Source organism: Centrocercus urophasianus, unplaced genomic scaffold (assembly GCF_019232065.1).
Source record: "Centrocercus urophasianus isolate 14NV4802_14NV808 unplaced genomic scaffold, USGS_Curo_1.0 seq_12, whole genome shotgun sequence".
Lineage (NCBI taxonomy): Eukaryota > Metazoa > Chordata > Aves > Galliformes > Phasianidae > Centrocercus > Centrocercus urophasianus.
The window spans coordinates 60938540-60960055 of record NW_024884364.1 but is presented as its reverse complement, the minus strand read 5'-3'; the positions used below and the strand labels follow the sequence as shown (position 1 = coordinate 60960055).

At 39.8% G+C, this 21516-nt stretch overlaps 1 protein-coding gene across 1 annotated transcript; it reads right to left on the bottom strand.

Moving 5' to 3' along the window:
- Window positions 1–144: 144 nt before the first annotated feature.
- DCUN1D2 (defective in cullin neddylation 1 domain containing 2) lies at window positions 145–21452 on the bottom strand. The gene is made up of 7 exons (XM_042809488.1): window positions 21364–21452; window positions 19100–19316; window positions 16796–16964; window positions 15994–16124; window positions 4788–4870; window positions 1954–2050; window positions 145–707 (listed from the first exon to the last, which is right to left on the bottom strand). The coding sequence occupies exons 1-7, from the start codon at window positions 21364–21366 to the stop codon at window positions 628–630; spliced, it is 780 nt and encodes a 259-aa protein (XP_042665422.1). The 5' UTR covers window positions 21367–21452; the 3' UTR covers window positions 145–627.
- Window positions 21453–21516: the final 64 nt, after the last annotated feature.

The window sequence follows — 21516 nt, the reverse complement described above, 5'->3', positions numbered from 1 at the left end:
AACACAGTGATGAAGAAGTCAGCCTCAGTGGAAGATAAAAGGCTGGATGTGATCAATCTCTGTAGCTAAGGCTTACAAATATAAATACAAATATAAAATAGCATGTTTTTTACAATTCTCTATTAAGACATCCACAGAGCTAACTTTTATAAAAACACAACATACTGCATAAGTTTTATTTAGGGATTTAATTTATATACCACAAATACTGCCTTTAATATAGGTACAATATAATACAGTTCTGTTTATTTGACTGCTGGTGTTCACTTTGGATCATGAACTCAATGGCATGCTGTGCTGTCAAAACTTCAATAATAAAATGGCCTCTAGTTAAACTTCTCCAAAGTATAAAATCATGCAAAATCTACATCCTATATGATACAACCAGTACAATAATTGAAGCCAGTAGCCTGCAATCAGCCTGGACCATCTTCTGAGCTTGTTCACGAAACGTCCACAACTCAACCATCATTTTCGTTAGGCAGAAAGGAAGAATTTCCATTTTGTCTCTGGAATCTCACCATGACCACTGAAACCAGCAACAACGTGCACAGCTATCAGCCAACAAATCTTCATTACCTAATGCAGTTCAGACTGTGCATTTAGTCCACGTCGATGAGTCTGCAGTTAGGAAGTTTTACGCTTTCCTCCTGTGACTACTGGTCGTGCATATTCCACAAAATCATCTATAAGAACAGGCCATGCTCCTAAGGAGAAGGCATGCAGTTCAGAAATTAATTATTATTGGCAATAAGTTGACATAGTCTCTAAAAAGATTAAAAAAAAAAAAGACATACAGTTTTGCAGTTTGCAGTATCTCTGTAATGCAATACTGTGACACTTGTACCATAACAGTTTCAGATATTACCTGTAAAGATATTGTCACACCATGATATACCTTTCATCAACATATTATAACAAGTTTTTAATCTTTAATGTTTTGGCAACATCAATGGCACTGATGATGGAATCAAGTGCACCCTCAGCAAGTTTGCTGATGACACCAAGCTGAGTGGTGCAGTTGACACGGTGGAAGGAAGGGATGCCATTCACAGGGACCTCAACAGGCTTGAAAGGTGGGCCCAGGTGAACCTGATGAGGTTCAACACAGCAAAGTGCAAGGTTTTGCACTTGGGCCAGAGGAATCCTAGGTATCCATACAGACTGGAAGGAGCAGCCCTTGAGAGCAGCTCTGCGGAGAAGGACCGGGGGTTCCTGATGGATGAAAAGCTTAACATGAGCCAGCAGTGTGCTCCTGCAGCTCGGAAGGCAAATGGTATCCTGGGCTCCATCAGAAGAGGGATGACCAGCAGGGACAGGGAGGTGATTGTGCATCTCTGCTCCTGTGAGGCCCCATCTGGAGTACTGTGCCAGGTCTGGAGCCCCCAGTACAAGAAAGACAAGGAGCTGTTGGAGAGGGTCCAGAAAAGAGTCACGAAGATGGTCAGGGGACTGGAGCACCTGCCCTGTGAAGACAGGCTGAGGGAGCTGGGCTTGTTCAGCATGGAGAAAAGAAGGCTGTGGGGTGACCTCATTGCAGCCTTTCAGTACCTAAAGGGAGCCTACAAACAGGAGGGGAATCAACTCTTTGAAAGAGTACATAATGGGCAGGACAAAGGGAAATGGTTTGAAGTTGAGGGAGGGAAGATTTAGGTTGGATATCGGGGAAGTTCTTCACCAAGAGAGTGGTGAGGTGCTGGAACAGGCTGCCCACAGAGGCTGTGGATGCCCCGTCCCTGGAGGTGTTCAAGGCCAGGTTGGATGGGGCCCTGGGCAGCCTGGTCTAGTATTAAATGGGGAGGTTGGTGGCCCTGCGTGTGGCAGGGGGGCTGGAGATTCATGATCCTTGAAGTCCCTTCTAACCCAAACCACTGTATGATTCTATATTCTGTTTTATTTAAAGCAGTATTTCAATAATGTATCAATTTTTGATGATATTCAGACACTGTTTACCTTCTTCATCATAGTTGGACATATCATCTGCAATCATATTTCCAAAGTCTAACAGAAGATTCCAAGTATCTTTTGGAATTGATCTTTTATGATGTTCCTATAAAAGAAGAAGGTTTCTGTTCAATATAATCTATTTGTAAATTGCACAGAAGTATTTTATTTTGACATGCACAAAAACAGGTGGTTTACAATTATTTATTTTAATAAATTGAAACTACAAAATAAACTGCTACTAAGAAAGGTGGAAAAGAAAGCAAGCATGCACTTTGCACTTCCAGTTATGGATCTCATTGCCCAACCACTTCAACTTGAGCCCTTTCATCCTACCTTTACTTAGTCTGTCTTTTCAATACAGTTACAGTTGCACTTGCACCTGCCTTTCTCCTTTCACTCCCAGGCTACGTTCTGGATCCATAATCCCAGCCTTTAGTGAAGTAGCCTTCCAGTACCTCAAGGGGCCTACAGGAAAGCTGGAGAGGGACTTTTTATAAGGGCAGGTAGTGACAGGAGAAGAGGAAATGGTTTTAAACTGGAAGAGGGTAGATTCAGATTAGGTATGAGGAAGGAATTCTTTACTGTGAGGGTGGTGAAACACCGGGACAGGCTGCCAGTGAGGCTGTGGATGCTCCCGCCCTGGAAGCATTCAAGGCCAGGCTGGATGGGGCTTTGAGCAACCTGGTCTACAGAGTAATGTCCCTGCCTACAGCAAGGGGTTGGAACCAAGTGATCTTAAAAGGTCCCTTTCAATCCAAACCATTCTGTGATGATTCTATTCCTTCACGGTAGCGCCCATCTGCATTTGCTCCACTTGTTCTATTCTCCATTACCACATCTTTGCCCAATTTCTAGTATGTTTCCAGCGTGGCCAGTTTGAGCAGCATGCAGACAAGCTTCCGTTTTAGTCAGTGTTCTCTCAGCTTTTAGTCAGCCTTTGCATTCTCTTTCTTTCTTCCTCTCAATCCCCTTCAGAACCTTAACACCTTGCTCCACTTCCCCATACCAGCCCCAACTTGATCAACTGGATCAAGGATCTGGCCATAAGCAACCCTCCCTTCTCTTTCCATCCCTACTGTTCCACACCACAACCAGCCACACAATTCTGCAGAACAATCTGAGCAAGCTCTGGCACTTTTCTGACCCCCATGAGAAACCTCCTGATTAGCCCAGAGAAAGAAAAATGCAGTTTTATCTGAATGGTGTTTTCTACCAGCTTAGCAAACAGAAACAACTCAAAGGATGGTCAGTGAAGTGCCTCAATTACTCTAAAGGAAAGCAGCAAAAACACATGGTATGGAAGATACTGTGGAGAATCACAACATCTAAGCAATTGTGAGCTGTAGGATCAAGTAATGCAGCAGTATCAACAGATGAAATGAAGTCAGCAGGGGTGATTAACTGGAAATTCAATTTCATTCCTGAAACCTAGATCTGATTTGCAGCAGGAAATTGTAACTGTGTGTAAAAACAGGCTCGGTGGAATGGGTTTTTCTGTATTTTTTAATGCACTAATAATCAGCAGCACTAACAAACTGCATTTCTAAAAACCCAGAACTTGATCAAAATGAAGTTGACACCCAACACAACAGCAAACCAAATATTTTTTTTTCAGCCAAAATACAACAAGCAAACATTATCTCCTAGAAAAGGCTCCTTAAAAACAAACAAGCAAACTAAAATATAACACCATAAAGAATCCTTAGCTTGCTGCTATTTAGTTTTTTTTTTTGTTTGTTTGTTTGTTTTCTCCCCCCCATCCATGCATTTCTTCTTAAGTTTTGGTTCAGGTTAAATGTTTGTAGCAAAATAAGACAGTCTATAACAGAACATTAGTACTGCTAGCTCTGCAGAACTGTTTGTTGTAACAGATTTGATCACACTGAATGGAACTTTTTGCAGATATGTATATATATGTATTTACATGTTTTAAGATCTAAGTGTATTACGGCAGTTAATATGTAAAATATTTTCATAGATTCTCTCAATGAAGTTGATACATATAGTCAATGAAGAAAATATACTGCCCCAAAACGTTAGAAAAATAAATTAAGCAATTATTATGAAAAGTATACACTTGAAAAATATAGATAAAAGTACAGAAGAAACTTTTTATTCTCCTGAACTACTGATAAAAATCAAATTGAAAAGTCCAAGTAAATTAAACATTTTTTGCAAGTACATAGAAATGGAACATGGATGAATAGATCACTTCTTTATTAAGAACATTTTGTAATTTCTAAAGTTTAATTTATACATCTTTACTCCACTGCCCACAGAACTGCACTGATAATTCAAAGTTGTCAAGATCAGTTCACAGCTATTACCCAAAGTGAGTCAAAATAATTACTCTGAGAAAGAACTTCTGCTAAAAAAGTTGCCTCTCAGGTTAAGTCAGTCATAACAGAATTGACTTTAAAAAAAACACAACCAACCAAAAAACAGTTTATGCATTAATACCACTAACGGCAGAGCATGGCACAAATATGTGGCTAACAGCAATCACAGCTGTCTTGAGAATAAAGACAACATCAGTTCAATCTGCAATTATGGCCTCATTTCATGCAGAAGTTATTGTAAGTAGGAGGATACAAGATTAAGCCAGTAGAATGCACTATTGCTTTGCTACATCTTTTTTGCTTTCTTCTCCACTGGAAAGTTACATGAAGAAGATTTATTTTGGCTTGGTCTAAGACTCTCTTATATCAGCTTACAAAAAGGAGGAACTTTAGAAGGAGGCATTTAGAAAGTCTGTCTCTTTATTGTGAGCACAGTACCACCCACATGAGCCAAACTACTGCGGACTACAACAGTCAGAGATGAAGAGACTGTGTACTTACCAACAAGAATTTATTCCAAAGATCTAGAAATTTAAACCTTCCTGACAAGACTAAATTCCAGTATGCAATTGCCATTTCTAGATCTGCAAGACAGAAAGCAAAACCATCAAACGTTACATTACATTGTAAGCAATAGCTCTGTTACAATTAAACAATGCCACATCCAATACATTATGGTATAAATGAATTATTCTTCTAAAATTTTTAGAGCTGACAGAAGAAAAAGGTGCTTACTGACCCGAAAGGCAGAAAGTGAGAGATGGTGGTAAAAATTGCATATTGAACATTACAGTCCTAAAGATTGAAGTCTTTCCATTATTGCCCAGCAGTGCTGGGTTAAAGATGCAATTAAGCTCTAGCAAGAACACACACCTGTTATCAGTAAATCTGTCCACAGACTCAAAGCAAAAAAGAGGCACATATTGACAGCAACCCAAACACTGAAGTTTGCAGGTGCCAATTACTGTACGTTTATCACATTTTAGATATGCATGGCTGGAATGGGATTTTAAAGACAAGAGGGAGTGGAAAAAACTATTTCTCTGGGCCTAATAATATTACAGCAGCCCTTACAGCAATACAATTTTCTTCTTCCAGAACCATTTATCAGAAGAACACCTAGAACCAAAGCTGAAAACTTAAGTCCATAAAGCACATCCTACTCTACACCACAATCTAACAGCAGGGCTCAGTTTATGCATACCACCAGGAGGCTGCAGCACTGCCACATGTTCAAGTGGAAAAGGGGGAGCAATATTAGATGCAGGATAAGGGTAGAAAAAGAATTTCTTGAAGGCTGGTTTCATTCTCAGCAACAGTACCTAACAGCTTCTGCTCAGTCTCACAGATAACACTGTCATGGATTCACACGTCGTCATGCAACCACAAAAGGCACATCCTTTCTCAAACCACAAAATGCTTTCGATTGGTGCTTTTAGTGTAGGTTAAGTATAAACCAAATATGAAACTTAACAGAAAAGACTATGGTAGTAGCAGATGCAAAGGAAGCCAGGCCTGCCTTTAAGAGGGGAGTGTGGTATTTGGAACTGCACATGTCTTATGACAAAGCAAAAGCCAGTGTCACCTGGCTTCGTACCTGAAAGAGAAGTTCCAGATTTCAACACAGCCAGTTTTCTAGAGCCTGTTTCATAGAGAGCGGAGCCCAGACTAAGATGATAGAAATTTTAAATTAATTATTTGTATCTGTTATTCCAAATGAAAACCGAAAGGAACGGGAAGGGAGAAACTCAAATAATCTTATGAGTTCCTAAACTACACTGTGAAATGTCTGGCTTTGATTCCATTCACTCAGGCTTCATTATGTAGACTCAACTTTTCCAAGCTGATTTTGTAAGCACTGGCAAGCATCAAGCAAAATGTACTTTGATGAAAAAACAGTTTCATAGCACAAGAGTTTACATACTTCTGATGAAATATTCCTTGAAAAATGGAAGAATGTACAGGCAAAGAAGCAAAGCTAGTCAGAGGTGATACCAAAAAAAAAAAAAAAGTAAGGAAAGAGGAGGCCATGAACCGATGCAAATCACAGAATCACAGAATGTCCTGGTTGGAAGGGACCTCAAGGATGATGAATCTCCAACCCCCTGCCACATGCAGGGCCACCAACCTCCACATTTAATGCTAGACCAGGCTGCCCAGGGCCCCATCCAACCTGGACCTGAACACCTCCAGGGACGGGGCATCCACAACCTCTCTGGGCAGCCTGTTCCAGCACCTCACCACTCACCTGTAAAAAACTTAAAGAGATATTAGAACAAATGGCAGTGGTGCTAGTTTAGGCACCAATTTTAAAAGCAGCTGGAAGAAACCAGGCCTTCAGATTCTGTTATAGGATTCAGTTCCTCATCAGGCTGCTGACAGTAGTATCGATAAACTCTAATGCTGAGGAGTTCCTTTATTTGCTACAGTGAGCACAGCTCTATAAAATTAAAGCAGAAACAAATAAGAAAGGGAAAAAAGCCTTCACATAACCACTGGCTGGTTGATGCTGGCAGTGTTCTGTGGGTCCCTCAGGCCCACCCCAGCTCCAGCAGGGCACCCAGAGCAGGGTGCCCAGGGCTGTGGACAGGCAGTGCTGAGATCCCCAGGGAAAAGACCTCACAGCCTCTCTGGCCTCATGCCATGAATTCTGCATCCCACAGAAAGATGCTTTTGCAAGATGGGAATTTCTTATGCAGTCTTAAGAATATGTATCTCAGTGTTGCACAGTTATGAAAGCAACAATTATAAAAGACAAAAAAAAAATTGTAATTATGCTGGTTTTGTACAAAAAACAGTGTATGAGTTTTAGAATTGGAAATGAAAAGACAGCTGCATGAACCTATGGAAACTAAGATCTAAGCAAGGACCAGAGATACCAAACTAGCACAACTTGTGGAGAAGGAGAAAGAACATTACTAGTTGGACAGCCTGTATCTACTTTCAAGATTTGACCAAATGCCTATTCTGTTCACAAAAATGTTCATGATTAGATTTCTGAATTAAAAAAAATAAAATTAGACCAAGTTCTTTATTCTTTTGCTCTGATTTCAGATATGGGGAATGAAGTCACTGTGCACACGAGTAATCAAGGAAGCAAGAAAACAGATAAATCATCAGATTGCAAGGAAATGATTGGAGAGCAGGATTTATGAGGGACATGAAATTAAGTTCATTTAGACCTGCTGTGCCAAAACAGCACTCTGGGATTGCAGCACTCACTTGTCATCCCTCTGCCAAATAGAGATTTCCAGCTCTCTCAGACAGCACTACCAACAGAGCTGTTTATGCAGTTATGTTTGAAGCTGTCAGAATACAATAACCAATTCATTTAAATTACTGACATGAGAGGAAAAAATAGGCAGAAAACAAAATAGCTAATTTGGAGGCCAGTATAAAAAAAAGATTTATAAGAATCTTCAATATTAGGCATGGTTGCTCATAAAATCTGTAACTGGCACACTATTTTCTGTGCATTATGACAGTATAATCTACCATGTATGAGAGATTGGAAACAAATCATTATCTTCTTATCAATGTTATAAAGCTTTTCTAGGTTACTCTAGTCATCTTTGTGAAAGACTATGAGCAGCCTGTAAAGAGCCCCATGCCCAGTATTCAGAGTACTCAACTAACTGCATGGGCAGGACTTTTTGTAATAGGAAGAATCTGGTAGGGTTACCCCACTTTCAGATGCAAAAGAGAAAATTAGCTAAGAATGTAACAAAGATAGTGGGAGGAAAGAGTTGCTTTTATTAGATAAGTTAATAAAGATTAAAGAACAAATAAACAAGAAAAAAAACCTGAGGAGTCTGAAATGAAAATTTCAGAGCGAAGAGTTCCTTCACTTGAGATTTTCTCTCCTCACTGCTTTAACCAAATCTTATTCTACAACTCTGAAAACAAGAGTATCCAAGAAGCTCTAATTTTTTATGCTATGTTAGGTACAGTAATCTGGACAAAAGCAAGACAAATCTATTTCATCATTCAACTGCCTATAATAAATATTATATTAAACCTTTATGAGAGACTGAACTTCATCATGTAATTTGCCCTAAGAGATCATTGGGTTAATATCTTTGATCTCTTTCCTCATGTTTCCTTACTGTGGTCACAGGAAAAAAAAAAACAACAACAAAAAAAATCATATCTATAAAGCTAAAACAAAACCTGCATTGCACAAATAATTATTTTCTTTCAATAAAATTCCTGGGCACTGTGTAAAAAAAAAAAAATAATAATACAAAAAAACCCCAAACCAACTGGTGCATATGTAGAAATGGTGGAAACAAGTGTGAATCTAAAGAATTAAACTATCATACTATCCTCACCAAAAAACCATCAGATGAATATTTGCAAGATTCAGTGAGTTACTTGATTCCTTGCCTCTGAATGATTTTAAGTCTTCTTGGGCCTCCAAATTACTGATGTGGACACAAAAATAGTTTATTTCCTAATTATAGCATTTTTCTTTTACAAACAAGTAAAATCTACATAGAATAGCAAGAAAACACCATTAGGATTCAACCTGGAAACCCCTCAGCAAATTGCCAAATGTTTAGAGCAAAACAACCCTTATCTATAATTAGGAGCACTCTCATAGAAGAAAGAGAGGAGGGGAGAAGCAGAGGAGTATGAAGCAAACACTGGAATTGGCTTAACTCAGGATCCAGCTGAGTTGTAGCCATTTATCTCTGGCAAAACCATTAGCCAGGAGCTCCCCAGTGCTGTGCTTGAGGACACAATGCACAGCATCAGAATTAAGTCTCTGGTGGACGGGGAGGCATGGTGAATCACAGTATGTGGACTTCAGAAGATCTCTGCAGAAATCAGAGGGTCTGGCTGCTTATTAACTCTATCTCAGTATCAGCCATGCTGAAGCAGACTGATTCCATGAGGAACCTTTCGTGCTCATCTCGAGCATCAATTGTACAAAAGCAGACAAACTGCTTCTAAATGTGAGCCAGGCTTAGAAGAAGATAACTATCGAAATGTCAGTTTGAGTGCAGGATAATAAATCTGATTATAGCCAGTCTTACCAGCCTTCTGTCTTTCCAAATCTCTCCACGTGCAGTTCAAACAATCAGTAAGTGATGACTTAGAGTTGTCTGGATATACTTATCCTAATTAAGAGCCAAATCTGAGTAAAATAATCAACAAGGCATTACTATAACTGGAAGTTATACCTCATCTTTGGTGCCACTATAAGTCTTTTTTATCAGAGCACCATGTCCTATACTAAATTTCTCTGAAATAGCAGGTGTTGTCAGAATGAAAAACAAACAAAAGTAGAACAAAGACCATACAGACAGACCAAGGCTATTCAAACACCTAAAATACAGTATTTGCAGACCTCTTCCAAAATAAACACGAAATTAATTTGTTGAATTCCCTCATTTGCTTCATCTACTCACTCTTACAAGCACTCTACAAATGGATCAATCTAATTCTTCATAGAAAGTGAAGGAAACGTTGATAACTAGCAAGAAAGAAAATGATATCCCCGTCTAACGGCTAAGCTTCTCTAAAGACTCTCAAACTTGAGATAATGCTATGATGAAAGCTAAAGATGACGCTGCTTCAATTAAAAAGAGCACATTATACTCATCTGCTCACAGAAGATGCAACCTCCTTGAAGTCCACATACCGGATGCAAAGATAGTCATTCTTCTGGTCTTGAGGTAACATTTGATTCAAGTCTGAATGCCCTCTTCATGTATCATGTCTTGCTTGATCCCAGGAAACTGGCAGAGAGAAGGAAGCACAACCTTTTGAGCCAGTAAGTAGGTGAAGGGACCACAAAGGAGTGACGAAGGACCAAATCTTTTTGTTTCCATGTTGAAAGCTGAAGACTGCGAAGGAATGGGTTAAGTGCCTCCACTGTGCTGAAACAAACTGTAGTTAAAAGTCCTGAGCATGAGGAATGTCTTGAACAAATCTTGTTGAGGTTCAAAAGGGAGATCCATTAAGAGACTCACAGTAAGTACCAGGTTCAAAAACAAAACAAGGAAAGATGGAGCTAAGGCCTTGTTTTGCGCTTGAACAGTGGCCTTGGAAATCTCGACTGCTCTCTACACAACATGACCGAAGGTCTATAATCTTATTCTTTAATCAGACAAGAGCTAGGATGCAAAATTTCACTGACTGTAGTTGAAAAAGCTAAAACTTGGAGTAAAAGGTGAGATAAAGATCTCCAAGTACGTTTGGCAAAGCTTAAGAGTTGTTATAGTAAATACAGTAGCAAGACTATGAGAAAGCAGACTAAACAGGCAGAAGCAGTTATCCATAGTAATTCTTTGTCAAAGTCTCCTTGAAAACTGGACCTTAATAAACCATACCTCTCACATTACCTAAAAAACACAAAGCACTCAGATGAACCTTAACATATCCAAATATTGCATCTGCTGGTTTAATACGCAGGCAATGAGATGGCACTGCTCTGTGGAACTTCTTTTTTCCCAAATTCTGTCCACCACTCAGAGGGCAAGAGATTTAACACTCATGAACAGACATCTTTTTCTTAGACAATAATCAAATCTATTCAGACGTATTTGAAAGAGACTTGACAGTTGGATCCTAAGCACTGCAATCAGAACACAGCTTTTGTTTTAAAGGAAATCCTGGTAATACGCTTCTGCTTCCTGCATCTCACTACTTACATGAGCTATCACCTAAGGGGACTGCTACTACTTTTATTCTTTAAAGAGCCTGTGTTCAGACAGAAGCATACTACTTAACATTATTAAGCTAATAAAAATAAATGAAATTCAAGTTGGATGAGACTACAGAGACAGAAGTGCTGCAGATATAAAGAGAAAGATTCCCTGGTATCACCAAACCATGGAAAAGAAAGAGACTAAAATAAATGGCAGTCCTACCTCTCGGAATGAACACTGAACTCTGTGCCTACTTTGGGGCAAGACGGAATCAATGCAACTGAATTTACTAGCGAGGATTCCTCCCAACTAATAATGTAAAGGCAGAGTATCTTGCTCTGAGGGAAACTATAGAATAAAAAGAAATTAAAGAAGCAGTAGAAGACAGGTGGTTCTAAAAAAGAAATAAAACCAACACAAAACTGCCAAAAAAAAGCCAGGACTGCTTTCCTGCAGTGAAATTCACTGCGCCATGAAAGAAAACGATGTCAGGTACCACTAAAATTCTTCATTTTTTGGTTCTTTTTTTTTAGTGCTCCATCACCAAAAAGTCCTTCTGTTCCTTTCTACTCCCTTCCTTACAAATAATGTCAATAAATAAAAGATGCTGTCTCCTAGAAAAGAAATGTTTGTGACATATGAACACTTTGGTTTGTTTTCTTCCTCCCCCAGAGGTACACTCCAGGTAAAGTTTCTCTGGAGACTGACAGTAATCCCCAAAAGAACTTCTAGAACTTCAGTTTTGAAAGCAAAGTTGGACGTGGCAAAATTCATCACAGTACACTGAAACAAATTCAAACTGCTACCTGTCATACTTTAGACTCCACAGAAGTCAAAGGTGCTTCTAGAAGACCACACTGAAGTATTGATTCTCAATTGTTCTTTTCCGAACTAGGAAAACATGACTCATACATAGGAGTCAATCCTGTATCTAACAGCGTCCAACACATAATTCAGATGATACAACAAAGGAAATCTTAATTAAATCTACCACTTACACAAAACCTAGATAAAGCATAGCACGGTAAAGCACAGGATTACAATTCAAAGTTATCTGCACAAAATGAAAGAAAAAACCAACAAACCCAAAACACCCCAAAATACTTTAAACAGGGAGCGCTTCATTAAGGAGAAGTGCAAAGCAATACAGCTAGTAGGAATAATCAACTGCAAAAATTGAAGACAGGGATCAAGAGAGTGTATTGCAGTTTTGCAGAAAACAAGAAAAATAATAGACCACAGAATGCAGATATTGTCAGTGTTAGAATGTAAAAAAAACAAAACAAAACAATACTGAGTTGTAAAACAAGGAGCAAAATATCGAAGGCACAGGGAATGCCAACTTTTTTCTTACCAACAAGATGAGAAAGTTAGATCAATTGGACTGCAAAGGAAATAATAGATCATTTGGAAGATTTATTTGTTTACTTTAATTACCAGCATATTTGTTTTTAACTCAGTCTAGAGAGTAAGGGATGACATACATATGCCAGATACGTAAGACGTTTTTACTAGCTGTAGGAAAATGCTTGTATACGTATTTATGGTAGATGTGTAAGTACTGAGCTTCAGAACTCAGGAACATAGATTTAATTTACAGGAAAAAAAAAAAAACAGAAAAAAATCTAACCATAAATAAACACTGCCATGTATGTACAAGACCTGCTGTCAGAAATTTAAGAGTATATTAAGAAAAGGCAGTGGCTGCCCAACTTTTTCAGCCAGAGGATCAACGCCAATTAGACCCCAGACTCTGCAGATAATTACTGAAACTGAAGAGGCAAGGCAGGATGTCTTGCTTGCATACCATTGAACACAGTGAACAACAGATGCTTTATTTTTTTTTTTACAGTAATCAAAAACATTTAAAAAAAAAAAAAAAATAAAAAATCAAGCAAAGAACTTGATTCACTACTAGAGCATCAGTTTGTCACTGACACTAGTTGTCAAATAGGAGTATTCACAGGTCATATGTATACCTGAGAATGAAGAAGTTATTTCCATCTGCAGGTCACTGCCCTAAGCAATGAGTGCACCAGCTACCAGACTTCATGGTTTTAGTTCCCTGTAGTTCCCTGTGTAGTAAGAGGAAGCAGTAGATACTTCAAGCCTCAGAAAAAAGAAATCACATTAAAATATTTCCCAATTGAAAGGCAGAAAATAATTCCTTTTGTTATTTCCATTTTATTAATTCTATTCACCTTTATTCTTTCTGTAAGCTTACTGAGCTTACAGTCTTCAAGCCTAATTCAAATGTGAAGGTATGGAAATGGATAGGCAAACACTATCACTGAAGTACATCATCAGAAAAAAATTAAGGAAAGCGGCTAGGACAACAGCTTAGGAGCATCTATGTTTACACAGCACTGTATGTCATCCAGTCTGCACGTGGAAAGGAAGAAGAGATCTGCACTTCAAAAGGATCTAGATAGAGTTAGAGGTTTCTACCAGCTCCACACTGGAATAAGAAAGAAGTGGGCTTAGTCTGTCAACATGTTCCTGAGATACGTTCCTGCATCTCCTCGACAATACGCCTTGCAGTCATAGGGACTCAAATACCACATGCTTCCATATAGTTGTGGACAGAACAAGTAAAGATGAACAAACAGAAAATACAAAGTGTACAGAATATACACTATGCAATAAAAAAGTACCTAATCCTATATTAGAAGCAAATGAAAATACTAGAGCTCTCAGCACAAAAGCATTTCTATGAAGGGCAACTGACTGAACTTGCTGAAAAACTTTTTGCTTAAAGAGAACAATAATCACTCAGAATAATCAGAGGAGAAAGAAGTATAAAGTAAACACCAGTCTATTTTGTTTTCGTCCACTTCTCTGCTCCACTGAATTTAACAGTATTTCTTGAGAAAAGTGCAATTCCAAACCAATGTGGCGTTGGTGTCCAAACCAATTTTTGTTTGTCTAAGCTATCAGTGACCTGAAGAACCCAAGAATGCATATTAGACAACATGCATGCCCGCATCCTTTTTCTACTCAACCTATGGCAGTCCAAGTTTACACTGAACAGAAAATTGCATCTCCACAGAAATAAGAGAAATAGCTTTTAGATTTAATATCTAAAGTCACCTTAGCAAAACAGAGCTTAACCAAAACCATCCCCAAGTTACTGTGAATTAGGCATCACTTGAAATTAAGACATTGTAAGTATTGTTAGAATTATTATAATTCCTCAAACCTGACACCAGTAACAGTTCCAATCAACTTTTTCTACAGCATATTTTACACTTTCTTTCTGCACTGCATAGTTTATCTCACTAAAACTTTACTTTTTTAGTGCAAGACGACATTTTGGTGTTTTATTGCTAAGAAGCACCTTTCTTTCAAACAGAGAAGACACTTACAAATGAAAGGGCCTCTGTACCAAATAAAGAAAGGTAGTGGAACACAAGTAGATTCCTTTTTCCTCCTCATGTCAAATAAACAGTACATTCAGTTCCATAATCTGGGTTGGGCTGCCTTCCCTCCCCTCTCTTTGTACAGACTTAGGTGAAAAGCTTTTTAGACGTATTTCCCAAGTACGACTTTCAAGCTGGAAGAGAGCCAATTAAAACAGGAAACTATTTGTAATATTTCTTCAGGTGTTCCAGAAACTCCAGCCTCCACCATAACTTTTTCCTGCAGTCTGATAGAACTAGACTTCATCATGAAGAGAGGCAAGAAAACAAACAACTAGTTGATGAACTTGAATTCCAACCAGCTACTCAGAACCACTGTGTAACTATTTCCTTTTTGTCTGAAATGGTGGCATGTGACCCATGAAAAAATGACAAGAGTAATGAGAAAAAAAACTGCAGCAAAAGATAAAGGGAAACTCAAAACTGACTAAAAGCATTCCAAGTTATTCAAAGAAATTCTCATTAAAGGATGAGGAACAGACACTACTGTTTGAGAAAGCCCAAATCAGCATTCTGTTCCTCCACTTCACTTACTTTCCAACAGTTTTTGAGAAAGACTACTCATTAACGTACATTATCTAGTGATGCAGACACAGAAAAGTGGCTAGGCAAAAAAGAAACCAAACACTTCATAGAATCATAGAATGGCCTGGGTTGAAAAGGACCACAACGATCATCTGGTTTCAACCCCCTGCTATGTGCAGGATCACCAACCAGCAGACCAGGCTGCCCAGAGCCACATCCAGCCTGGCCTTGAATGCCTCCAGGGATGGGGCATCCACAACCTCCTTGGGCAACCTGTTCCAGTGCGTCACCACCCTCTGTGTGAAAAACTTCCTCCTAATATCTAACCCAAACCTCCCCTGCCTGAATTTAAATCCATTTCCCCTTGTCCTATCACTATCCACCTGTTCCAGTGTGTCACCACCCTCTGAGTGAAACTTCCTCTTAACCATTACACAAACAGAACAATGATGATGAAATGATGCTATAAATACTGATTTTTTGAGAATAAAACATTTGAATGTAAATAACGTATCCATTTTACTACAGCAATACAAGACACGGACCTGGATAAATCTCAGAATTTAGAGAGAATACTCCACTAATACTTGTTACACTGCACGCCTATTTCTATTCACTAGCATTGAACTAAATCCATAACTTTTTTTTTCTTTTTAAACTTCACATAAAAGCTGTGGCTTAAAGCTAAAAATTCTAAAAAGGACAATAACTTCTGCCCAGAGTTTTCTCTCACTTTTCAAGCTCACACTGAGATTTTCTTTCAGCTTTATTCTGAACAAAACAGAAAACACAAGTTCATTAGCTCAGTTTTTGTTTTTTCTTTTTTTTTTTTTTTTTTTTTTTTTTTTTTAAACATAATTTTATGTCAGAGGTCTAAGAACTGCCTTGACGAGAGAACATAAAAACTAACAGAAATCTCTATTAAATTATTTGCTCCGTGTGAATATTAAAGAAGAGATTAACTGAGAGAACAGAAGAGAGGACAACTCAGGAAAAATGATCCACAACAAGTTTACTACAGAATCACTGATGACACAACTGCATTACTGGATGTATTAGGAATTCAGTTCACTGCCTCTACATATTTTCCCCACTTTTTCTACTTACCTAGACCTTTTTGTCCAGGATTTTTTGCAAAGTTAAAAGTAAACTGATAAAAATCTTTGAACTTTGTTGGATCCTTCAGTTCCTGTTCCAGTCGTGGCAATAGAGCTTTTAGTTTTTCTGTGGAGTCACACCTGTTGCAAAAGAGTTTACATTATTTTACTGCTGGTTATTTTAAGGATTAGTTCAGAGCAAAACAAAACAATAGTTACCTTAAAAAGGGAAGGTCTTTTTGGAAAGCCTTTTTAAAAATATGAACAATCATACACCTTTACTAAACAAATTGAGATGGAACATTATACATAGGTCTTCATAAGCACACAACCAAAGCAGGATTGCTTTTGCAGTCTCTTCATGAGTTTATGAATTCAACAATAGATGATATTCTGTTCTTAATGCTGACCATATAAACCTCACTGGAACAGACTCTCCAGGGCAGTGGTCACAGACCCAAGCTGCCAAGTTCAAGGAGCATCTGGACAATGATATAATCAGGTCTGATTTTTGGGTGGTTCCATGCAGAGTCAGGAGTTGGACTCAAGGATCCTCACAGGTGCCTTCCAATTTGGGATATTCCATGATTCTACAAGATCTCTCTTCCTTGCTGTACTATAAGAATCATTCTACTTCTGCCTTCCCAAGCCCATCGTTAAGGTTGTGTAACGTGCCGCTGTAAGGATGACAGGACACTACAGGTCTTTAGCAGCTATTAAGCTCAGCACAGTTACAACCAGCTTTTCAAATGTTCTAGTGAGAAACTGAGCTCAGGCCTTGAATTCTGAACTACACAGACATGGATACTTACCCCAGCTCTGTCATGCCATCTACAAATTCCTTTTTACTGAATTCACACTGAGTAGCCGCCCTGAATTTCCACGCTACGACCAGAACACTGATACTGGCAGGGTCCAGGCTTAAATCGTCACAGAACAGTTGTATTCCATCAATGCCAATTTTATTTTCATCTTGTGGGTCTGCAGTTGAAAATACAAAAAGGATCACTGTAATTGTTCAGAACAATAGTTACCAATAGTCATCATCAGCACATCTGATATGCTGCAAAATTCAAGTTTTTGGTTTTACTTAAGCTTCACAAATGTCTTCACTTGAAATCTAGTTCTAAGTACCTTGAAGAATAACAGTAGGTGAATTAAGTTTTCTGCTTAACTTCCCTAAGAACTGGCTTGTGATTATTTTCTACATTTCCCAGGTAACATTAACAAAACAGGTATCTTCTCTCCATAATGCTCTGTGCAAGATATGAATTAACAGAAAGAAATAAGCCTGACTGAATCTACAACACAGTAAAGCTGGTAAATTCATCACAAGGCAATGTATTGACTGGTTAGAATGTTGTAAAGTTATTAACCAGCCAAACAAATACCTACACAGAATTTTTCTTCATAGCAATAGATGAAAACACACTACAACTGTTTAAAGACCAAAGTTGACTGAAGCATTTTTGGTTTTCATGTGTTAGGAAGGTTACTGCACCATGGTTCAAACAATGCCTCAGCATAACAGGGCCTCAAGCTAAACCTGATGTAGTTCTAAGAGAGGTAAAACGCCATTCTTATATATTTTGAGAGTAACTGAAGATCTGAAAGCAGAATGCATGTGTGCTGAAATCAAGGAATCAAACCCTTAATTGTATTCTTTCCAATCTTTGGAAAGTTTTAAGGCTATAATTTTAGTGTGATCTGTGCTAGAATTGCAGAGGTGTGCTGCTAGCCAGACAGATAACTGGCTGAGCTTTCTTTCACAGACACAAGTGGGACAGTTTGCCATTGCTAGAATACTGCTTATAGATAATATTTGTAGGTTTTTTGACCAAATTTCTATATTCTTTACGGCATTTGTGAGTTGGCATGTATATTTTTTTTTACCAAACAATCCCCGAGATCAATATTCAAAGACCAAAACACAACTATATACAGATACATTACAACAGTAAAATATATATCTCTAAGACACAGAACGGAGTGGTTAACTAGTTAGACTTTTTCCACATACACAGAGCAAATTCTACAGCTTCTCTGATTCTTTGTCTCTCCATTATCACCTTATAATAAAGTACTCAAGAAAGTCTATGCTCAAAGTAGAACGTATGATTTCAATAGTAGAAAGAGTGGAAATAGTATGATAAGAAGATAAAGTGTATATGAAACATATCATACATTACAATTAGGAAAAGTACATAAAATCATAGTTGATTAATTGTTAGAGTTAATTTTTAGAACACAAAGTTTATGGATCCCAGCAGCAGCTTGTAATGATGCTTCCTGCATGCCCTGCACTAAAACGTAAAGAACAACGCATGCATTCACATCAGATGGCCACATTCCCAAAAGCATCATTACCTGGATCACATATGTTCTTATGCTACTGTCTCTTCCTTTTATTTTTTCTGTTCTTTTTAAGAAATGAAGTTTAAAAAAAAAAAAATAAATAAAATCAACTGTTGAAGAAACAACTTTGCCTTTATCCCACTTCCCTGTTTTCCTACCAAGCCCATCCAAACAAACGCATCATTTTTGCAGGAAGAGGCAAGTGCAAAGAGTAAAACAAGGATGGAGCTTCAAGACTAATTTTCTGAGGGTTTTTATTTTACTGTTCAGACAGATTTCTAGCTGTAATGTTACCTGAAATGCTTTTTGATTTCAAAGCAAAGAAATAGTAGTATATCTGAACTAAACTCCTCCAAATATTAGTACAGGATCACGTGTGTTCTTTTGCCGCACAAAGTACATCATCCATGTATCTTATAGCAGCCAGCAGCAGTAAATCAACTAAGTTCCATAATAAGCTCTACTACCTTTTCCACATGTGCAGCTGACAAGATTTCCACACAGTAGGTTTTAAATGCTCTTAGTGTTCAATACACAACTTTGGCACACAATCCTGTAGAGTTCAAAATAAATTCCTACTGGAAAAATCACACTTTTCTCATTCTTATCTCAGTGCTGCATACACAAAGTGAATAGCAGAAGTTCACAGTCTTTCCTTAGCGCTCCTTCAGAGTGGCAGAGGGATGAGCCAGAGTGATACCACCCAAATGTCATAATTACAACAACAAAACCCACAACAAGAAAAGAAAAACAAGCCTTACCTTTGTATCGATTATACAGTTGTTCTAATTTCTTCCTGTCTACTGAATTCTTCATGGATTCTTTGTAGTACAAATCTGGATTCTGGAAGTAGTTGTCTGTTGCCACTTCTAGCTTCCATTCATTCTGCATCAAGCAGTATATAGCAGTCCTTTCCCCAGCCTGAGTAAACGCCATAAATTGGCGGACCTTGTCCTTCTGAGATGATTTAAGCTTATGCTTTGGGATGCAAAAGAAGCAGGAAAGTCAATAAAGCTAATCCAGAAGTTTGTTTCAGCATTCTACTACTAATGTCTATATGTAAAAGGTTTTATTTTTCTTGCTGAACCTTCACTTCAGAATTACAGGAAGACAAAAGCCTTGCTCTCCTGCAGTTAAAATGACAGCGTTTTCTTCTGCAAATATGAATGACAGCATCTATACATACATTTTTAACAGCAAAAATCCTGGCAGTAATCAATTTGTATTCCTGCTTTACTGCTCACATATGCAAGAGCGTTTTTCTGTTCTGTAACATGAGCAAACACAAATTTCATCATATAACAATATGGCTATCTTCTGAAAATACATCCATTGCTTATAAACACAAGGAACCATAGAGGCCCAATGTACAGAAGCTCAGGTTCTGTACAAGTCCTTTGTAAACTGAAGAAAACAGAAATCTGCCTAGTGGTTTTCCTGACATTTTCCTAGCACTAATGGAAAGTTTCATTCTTTTAAATGATCACTTGAGAAGACAGAAGTATTTCTCCCACTTTTACATAACTTCTGCCAACAGAAGACAGAAGGCCAAGTGAAAATAAAGCATGTGCTAGAGACGCGTTGAATGCTATAATGAAACTAAAAAGTTCTCAAAAACATGACCTAAAACTTCAATGCACTCTGAAAAAAGATATTTATGCTATTAATACATAAATCAACAAAGCAGCCCGCTATAGTGATACACAGGAGCCCATGAGGAGTTTCTCTTAGCTCATGGCAGCAGCCATATCTACACCACATCCCTACGTTTCTGGAGAACCCAAGAGGTAGGAGCAGGGATTTTATGGGGAGAAAGTCTGCTAGTACTACGGGTCAACGTGGAAGGAGGAAAGGGTAACTTAAATCCCTGTGTTCCAGCACTTCCTCATTCTGTTAAACTGCACACAGTCAGGTGCAACAAGGAAGTAACCTGAGAAAGCTGTCTGCAGTTGTTCTGTTGCTGAGGCAGATACAGCAGAATACTGCATGAGGGGATAAAATAGAAAGATCAATGTCCCAGCCCCACAGCTATCAGAGGAAGAGCACGGTACCAGAGGCTGGGGCAGCTCTCAGCACCCTTCTTATCTCTCCTACACACATGGACGGGACATCTCCACTGCAGGTTGACCCGACACAAGAAACGTGTCACGTGAACAAGGTACGAGCTTCAGTCCTTCTTAACACTTCTCAATTTTATATAAGCAGAAAGATGGAAAGCAGCTTTTCGGGAAAATAAAAAAATAAAAAAAAAAACCCAACAACCCTACTAGGGAAAATAACTACAACGTGTTTAGAGAAGAAAATCTCAACAGCCTTTTGCTCGGCTACTATCGGCTCCTTCAGCAAGCTTTCAGCTCTCGCTAATGGTTAAGACACCCCCGGACCGAACCCCTCCTCGTGCACACCAGGTGCCGCGAGGGCAGTGCCGACAGAGCCCCGCGACAAGGGGCCGAAGTGCACGCAGCGGGGTCACTCGAGGAGAACACGCGGCCGCCCGCTCGCTGCTCTCGCTGCCCTGGGAGTTCCCGACGGCGTGAGACGGAGGGCTCTCGCGTTCTCTACGAGGCCGGGGGGGCGTTTCTGGAGGTCGCGCCCCCGAAGAGCAGCCCCATCGAGGAACGCCAGTGGCGGAGGCCGTGGGGCAGCACCGCAGTTCCCGCAGCCCCTCGCCTCGGGGGCCCGAAGGCGGCCCGGCCCCGGGGACGCGGCGGAGGGACTCTGCGGCGTCGGGCGGCGCAGCCCAAAAAAGGGAAAGGTACGCGGCGCCGTGCTGCGGCCCCGAGCGCCCGCCCCGGGTGACCTTCCCGCCGCCCCCGCGCGCAGCGGCCGTTCCTGATTGCTGCTTGCCCCCCGCCGCCCCGTCCTCGGGTCGCCCGGGCATGGCGCAGCACCCGGCAGCCCGGAGGGGCACGGGGAAAGGAGCGGAGGAACGCCCGCAGGGCGCGAGGAGCCAGGAGGGGAGGGGAGCGGAGCGGAGCGCGCCCGCCGCTGTCCGCCGCCCGCTTCCCTCGCGCCTGCCACCTACCATTTTACCACCGGCGCTTTAACCAACTTCACCGCCCGGCGCCGCCGCCGCCACTGCCGCTACCACCAGCACCTCCCGCGCAGGCGCGCAGCGGCCCGGCCGGCGCCGCCTATCAGCGGCCGCGCTGCGGGGAGAGGAACGCGGAGCTCGGGG